Here is a 7266-nt window from a genome sequence, read left to right on the forward strand (position 1 = left end):
GCTTAGAGAGATTCGCGTCTTGTTTGAGAGCCTGGAGCGCAAGCTGTATCTGACGTTCTTTTGACGCGTCTAAGTGGTGTTGTTAAGAAGGCATTGGTGTAGGAAGGGTGGTTTGGTGGGGGCTTGGCAAAAGTGAGTCGCTCGCCCGTTGAGTCGTTCGCCCGTGGGGTACGTTATATTGTATAGATATACTTTGTTATATCTATGTCTAAGCTTTAGCTAGTAGTATGCGCTTGCAATTTCTCTTCTAGTGTTTTTTAGCAGTGTTATCTTCCTTAATAGTTTTAACAAGAATCTTGGTGTATAGGTGCTAGGTTTTCTAAGCTTTGCTTTTGTAGAGTAGGCTTAGAGTTTCTGTTGCTACTTATGCCTTGCAATAGCTTTAATCCTAATACCTGTTATTGCAAGGCTTGTAGTATTAGATACTAGTTGCTATTTTGTAGCTTATTTTGCTAAGGCGTCTGCTTTTTTGTTTCCTGTGATATCTAGGTGTCCTAGGGTCTAGTGTAGGCTAACTGTTGCGCCTTTGCTGTAAATTGCCATTACTGCGTTTGTGCAGTAGATATGCTAAGCTTGTCTAGGGTTATTAGAAGGGGTCTTTAGCCTTAGAATAGCTGCCTAGTTGTCTGCAAAGACTTAGATCTCTTGTGTTGCTGTAGCTATAGAAGCTGCAAACTTAAAGGCTCTTGTTTTGCCTTCTAGCTCTCTATTGTATACAATATAGACTTTGCCAATATTATATTTAGTAGAGTAGATCTCCTTAGCCTGCTGTTTGCAGTCTAGAGCAGTAAATCCTATTCCTATTCCTGTGCCTTTCTTAATAGAAGAGGTGTCTGTGTAGATAGTAAGTAGGTTGTCCCCTAGCCTCTGTAGCATTTGCGTTTTATATTGTTCTACTTCTTCTTCTTTAGATAGTTTAGAGATCTTTGCTGTGTATAATATAGTCTTGTTCTAGGGGCAGAAATAGTAGTCCTGCAGTTTTTCTTCTTCTGTGCTAGGAGTAGTGTTTTATATTAATTGTATAATTTGCATAAGCTAAGTAAATAGGCCTCTTCTTAGCCTTAGGAGAGCAGCTACTTCCTCTTGTTCTGTGCTAGACTCTAAGTCTTCTTGTTATAACTGTAGAGTAGCTTTTAGAGTCTTAATTATAATATAAATAGGGTGGTATTTAGGTAGCTTCCTAGCTCTAAAGGCGTTTTTTCTTAAAGCAGTATTTAGTCTTATAGCAGGGGGAGGAAGTGCTACTTCTGTCACCTATAGTGCTATAGGAGAGGTCCTAAAGGTTCCTAGGATTTTCCTTAGGGCAAGATTCTGTAGTCCTTAGAGTTGCTTTCCTATTCCTGCTTGTTGTTTCTAGAAGACCTGTTAGCTATAATCTATAATGCTAGAAACGCATGCTAAATATAGCTGTCTTATAGCGCTAGGGGGGAGGCCTCTATTGCTGTTTGCAAGTCTGCACATTCTATAGAAAGCGTTTCTTGCTTGGCTAATCCTTGTAGCTACGTGTTCCTTGAATGAGATTGCATTGTCAAAGTAGATTCCTAGCCACTTTACTGTCTTTTTAGGCTCTATAGTAGACCTGTTTAGTAGTGTAAGTGTAGAGCTAATAGCTTTGTTACTTGTTATAAAGTGAATAAGCTCTGTCTTTGCTGCATTAAATTCTATAGCGCATCTTGCTCCTTTAGCAAATAGGCTTGCTATGTCTCTTTCTAGCATGCGGACAATCTTCTTTAGGCTAGTAGATAATGCTGTAATTGCTAGGTTGTCTAGGTAGGATAGGGAGTAGTTTGTAATACAATGAAACAGAGGTCTAATATATATTAGAAATAGGATTGGTGATTAATTAATTGATTGATTAGTTTAACGTCCTGTGTGAGTATAAGACTAATAGGACAAGAGCAGTGAGGCTGCTCTAGTAATTTACAAGTTTTTTCTGTGTAAGGGAATAGTATATAACGTACCTCACGGGCTCGTGGATCACCCGGGCTCGTGGATCACTTTTGCCAAGCCCCCACCAAAACCACCCCATTCTGGCGCAAAATAGCCCACTTTGGCCCTGTATAGTACAAAGCAAGATGCGATATCATTCAGAGTCTACTTCTACTACCTTCTGGCAGGTACGCGCATTATGCCCAGTCTCTTTGCACTGTGTACACTGTTGTTGAGATGGTTCACCTACTTCAGCGCGCACCTGCCTCTTTAGCTTCTTCCCATCACTACGCGCCCCAAAGTCCTTAAGAGCAGCTAAACAAGCCCCTTCCTCAACTGTTAAGGTCCCCTCTGCTTAAACCTGCTTTCTTTTGTGTAATCTACGTCGCGTAGCAGCCTCATTTGCCGCTCAAAGCTCTGCAATCTCCTTTTGCGCCAACACTAGCTTGTGCGCGATAATTACTGCTCCCTTTAAGACCTTCTTAAAAGCCTCTACTATAGACGTTAGTAAGCTATCTACATGCCTCTAAATCCTTGCCTTCACGAGCGTTGATTGCAATCCTAATTTAAGGGTATTGCTTAGGGTTTGCGACTGCTAGGGCTTATTGCTGGGGAGTAGTAGTGATAGAGTATGTAGCTAGACATTAAGCACTATTATAACCTGTTCTAGGTCAAATAGGACTAATCTAGTGCCTTAAAACCCTCCTTAGATATTACTAGGAGTAATTGCTGCATTATAGGCGCGTATAAAGCATGGTAAGAACTTAAGCTTTGTAATGTGGGTAATCTAGTTGCGCATAAGATTCTCAGCTTGGCGGCCATACGCTGTCTTCAAAGGCGAGAAACACCCCACATCAAGAGGCTGCAGGAGGTGTGATGAGTGTGGAGGCATGCAGATAGTGATAATCTTGTTCTCCTTGCAGTATTCCTAGAAAGCGAGCGAGTCATGGCTCTCATAGCCGTCAATTGCGAGCAGTTGGTGGATGCTAACTACTCTCTTCTTTGTATGCTTATTAAAGTGCTTTAACCACTGCAGGCTAAGCTTATTTATTGTCCAGCTATTCTCAGATACTGCGATAACCTAATTGTGAGGTAGATCCCCCTCCTTGTACTAGGCAGAGAGGTGATGGCGGCCCTTGAAGATAATGAAGGGTAGAATGGCCTACCCTGTCGCGTTGATGCCCTAGATGACTGTTGTCCACTCTCTGTTGCCTTGCTACACTACCTTTGGCTGTCCTTGTCTCTCTAAAGCTGTAACAACTAAACTAGTAGATATCTAGCCTATCATGAAGCTAGCCTTGTTAAAGTTGAATGTATCTTTATCTAGGATGCTATACTTAGCTTTAATGTTGGCTGCTAGGCTAAACTAGCCTTGTATAATCTTAGGATCCTCGCAGAGGGCTCTCTTGTAGTTGTATTTGCGATTAAACTTTGTTGTGAGCTCAGGGCGGCCTTTGACAAACATACTGGGCCAGTTTGAGCCAACTTGGCCCATATTGCGCTCTGCGCGCAAAGAATTGGCCATATCAGCCACAGCTGCAAGCCTGGGGGGAAATCCTCAGGTGACTAGCTCAAGTATATGCTCAACAACTACGTCCTCCTCAATCTTAGTCAGATTCTTTGATTTGGGCTAGTAATCTGCTTGTGGAGTCTATCCTGCGCGTCAGCGGCTTAGTGTTGATTGAGCAACATTGTAGATAGCTGCAGCGCGTCGCTGAGAGAGTGTTGCGTCTTGTTTAAGAGCCTGAAGGGCAGTCTGTATCTGACGTTCATTAGAAGGTTCTATCTAGCGTTGTTGTTGAGGCATCACGTAGGAAGGTAGAGTTTGGTGGGGGCTTGGCAAAAGTGATCCACGAGCCCGGGTGATCCACGAGCCCGTGAGGTACGTTATAGGTTTATAGACATATAGTGAGAGTCTGTGCTCTAGTTATAAACAAAGGAAATTAGTTGTCTGTTGTTTGCTATAGGTACTACTTATGTGTGCCTACTCTAGTTTCTTAAATAAAAGCTAGTGTAGCTTAGATTCCCCTGTTTGTGTCTAGGAGAAGAGACATTGTAAGTCTTGTCTCCTGTAGGCTGCTCTTTATTTTCTTTCTTGCTTCTCTGTAGTTTCTACAGCTAAGCAGTAGGTGTTGAGGTGTTTGTGTATATCCACAGCTGCATTTAGAGCTTTCTGTTTTTTGTATATTGTATAGATATGCTTTGTTGTATCCATGTCCAAGCTAATAGGATTGGTGAGACAGGGCTGCCTTGTGGAATTCCTGCTGTAATGCTGCTAAGGCCTTCTGTTTCTCCATTAAAGGATAGTCTTAGCTGGCGCTTAGATAGGAATAATTGAACCCATGCTATTAAGTTGCAATGTAGCTGTAGCTGTTGTAGTATAGCAAGTAGCTGGTTTAGAGCGACGTAGGATAGGGAGTAGTTTGTAATAGATTGAAACAGAGGTCTAATATATATTAGAAACAGGATTGGTAAGACTAGGCTGCCTTGTGGAATTCCTGCTGTAATGCTGCTAAAGCCTTCTATTTCTCTATTAAAGGATAGCCTTAGGTGGCGCTTACATAGGAATAATTGGACCCATGCTATTAAATTATAAGGTAGCTGTAGCTGTTATCATATAGCTAGTAGCTAGTTAAGGGCAACGTGGTCAAAGGCACCTTTAATATCTAGGAATACTGTAGAGGTTGTGCGTTTTAGTTTTCTTTGCTCTTAGACCTAGTTTAGCAGCAGTATAGATGCGTCTATTGTAGATTTTTGTGTTCTTCCTCCTAGTTGTGAGGGGTAAAGAATAGCTGTTGTTTCTGCAAGAGTTCTAAGGCGTTTTGCTACTACTCTTTCTACAACCTTGCCTAGGCAGCTAAGAAAGGCAATTACTCTATAGGCTTTAGGTGCAGTGTAATAAGGGTTGTTTAGCTTTTTTAGGATAATTCCTGTTACTTTCTTCTATTTCTATATGTAGTAGCTATAGTTAAATAGAGCAGAGAAGATAGAGAAAAATCTTTCTGTCTTTGCTTTGTATGCTGCAGTAATAATCTCTTGTGTTAGGGCGTCTAGTCCTGGAGAGCTGCATTGGATTTGTGCTAAGCAAGCGTATGCTAGCTCTTCTATAGTAAGATTAGGCCATTCCTAGTTGCTTAATTGGTAGTTGTTCCACTCTTTAGGCCTAGAGGCAGGAGGGCTGGGGAAGAGAGTTTCTCTTAGTGCAGAGCATTTGCCTTGAAAAGATTCCTCTATTCCCCTTAGGCCTTAGATAGCAGGTATGTTCTAGCTATAAGTAGTTCTAGTATAAGCCATAGCTTTAAAGACTAATTTAGGGTCCTCTCTCTCTAGGAAATGGTTCTAATAGTCGCGTTTTGCTATTTTAATAGCTTGTAGATAGCTGTTTCTAGCTATTAGGTATTCTCTTTTCTAGGTGTAGGCACTTGTTAGGCTAATAGCAAGTTCCCTCTGTAGTTTGCGTTGTTTGCTGAGCATGCTTGTCCTAAGTGCTTTTAGGTCTTGATTCCACCAGGGCTTGCTTTTTGCAGTGGTAGAACATTGCGGAATTGCTGCCTTAGCTGCTTTAGTTATAGCTGTAGTAAGCTCTTTGGCTAGTGTTTCTAGCTGCTCTTCTAGGTCCTGGTCTTCTCCTTAGATAAGTGCTAGAGATCTGCTTGCAGAGTAGTTTAGAGTGCTCGCGTTGCTAAGAGCGGAGCTGTTTACTTTCTCCTTTGCTAGTACTTTGCTAAACAGGTTCTAGTTTGCTTTCTTTATATTAAACATAGGAGCAGGTTTGTTAAGTTAATGTATTCTAGGCATCCTTATTGTGAATAAGATGCCTAGGTAGTTACAGCCAATTCCTCCTAGCGTTTGCTAGTCTTCTATAAGGTTTGCTAGCTGTGTTGTAGCAAAGGTTAGGTCTAGGACACTCTCTCTATTTATATTAGGCCTAAAGAAAGTGCCTGTGCTAGGACTGTTTAGTAGTTCTAGGTCTTGTTCTTCTAGCTAAGTAACAAAACTAGTTGCTCTTGGAGTTATAGTAGACACTATAGGGTCCCACTATAGGTGGTTAATATTGAAGTCGCCAAGCAGGATGGCGGAGGGCAAGATAGAGGTGCTAAGGAGCTTTCTCTCTATTGTAGTGTTGCCTTGTGTGTCTAGCTAGTTGTAGACATTGTAAATAGAGAAGGTTGTTCTAGAGCTCTTCACTATAATAGCTAGGAAGTTAGGATCAGGACTAGTGTCTGCTAATATAGTAACTTGCGCTTGTGTAGTGCGTGCAGAGTAGACTAAAACACGTGGTCTTATGCTATAATCTTGTAACAAAGGAAGGATTTGTGTAAAGGAGGGGTAATTTATAGAGTGTGTGTCTAAGTAATCTAAAGAAGATTGTCTAGCAGGAATAAGCTTAGGCTCTTATACTAGTACAAGGTCTATTACTGTAAAGTTATAAGACTTTGTTCTTATAATCTTTCTCTAGCGTATTACCTTCTTAGGTATAGCGCTATGCTTACCTAAGCATTGCTATTGTAATCTCCGAGAAGAGAGGATTAGAATGGTGTGCTTACGAAGCCTGTATCTCCTCTCGTTCTTAAGATATGCTGTTCTCTATTTTTAGTAACTAGAAATGTTCTAGACCCTCTGCTTACAAATAGAGTAGCCTACTCTGTAAGATGCTGACGTATACAATTACGCATACACCTACGTAATCTTGCTTGCATATACAGCAATACTAAGCTTAGATGCAGTAGACCTACTAAGAGGAGTCTAGAACGTTCTGCTTAGAAATACAGACAGAGGAGAGGAAGCATAAATACCTCTGGCTCTCCCCCCTCTGTTCGCTCTGTACCTAGCCTAGGAATCTTTCCCTAGTATCTAATATAATAACTTGTCTATTATATTACATAACCCTACCTTACCTCTATTAGGCTATACGCTTCCTATTTAGACAAAGCTAGTCTAGATTTGTCTAGGTCCTTCTAGACTAGGAAGAAAGTAGTCTAGTCCTTCCCCTACTTTCTTTACAATTACTAGTTCTACTACAAGTTGCAAGGCGCTCTCTATTGCTTGTGCGCTCTTGTTTAGATTTACTTGTAGGATCCTTAAGTTGTCTAGCATTCTAGGTTTGTTTGCGCGTTTAGTGTAGCTTTATAAGCTGCACATTGTGTGCTATCTGCAGTGTGTGCCTCTTTGCAGTTTATGCACATAGGTAGAGTGTGTGCACAGGTCTTGCCTTTAGCATTACACGTATTACACTTGTGGAGTGCTGTAGGGTGCTCCTTTGCACAGATTTTACAGGTAGTGCTATAGAGGCACCTAGTCTCTGTGTGGCTGTAGCGCTGGCAGTTTTGGCATTGT

The 7266-nt window shown here is 41.4% G+C and overlaps 2 protein-coding genes across 2 annotated transcripts; both read right to left on the reverse strand.

Annotated features, from left to right (window-relative positions):
* Nucleotides 1–3947: 3947 nt before the first annotated feature.
* On the reverse strand, nt 3948–4151 carry M421DRAFT_79068 (uncharacterized protein; the record flags this gene model as incomplete). The annotated part of the gene is made up of 1 exon (XM_033597454.1): nt 3948–4151. A coding segment is annotated over one exon (204 nt), but the record flags the coding sequence as incomplete, so codon positions are not given.
* Nucleotides 4152–5967: 1816 nt separating this feature from the next.
* Nucleotides 5968–7026, reverse strand: M421DRAFT_79047 (uncharacterized protein; the record flags this gene model as incomplete). The annotated part of the gene is made up of 3 exons (XM_033597451.1): nt 5968–6065; nt 6147–6321; nt 6925–7026. 3 exons carry the CDS (start codon nt 7024–7026, stop codon nt 5968–5970), a joined length of 375 nt encoding a protein of 124 aa, XP_033442491.1.
* Between the last annotated feature and the right edge of the window lie 240 nt (nt 7027–7266).

Source organism: Didymella exigua (assembly GCF_010094145.1).
Source record: "Didymella exigua CBS 183.55 unplaced genomic scaffold M421scaffold_89, whole genome shotgun sequence".
NCBI classification, from domain to species: domain Eukaryota; kingdom Fungi; phylum Ascomycota; class Dothideomycetes; order Pleosporales; family Didymellaceae; genus Didymella; species Didymella exigua.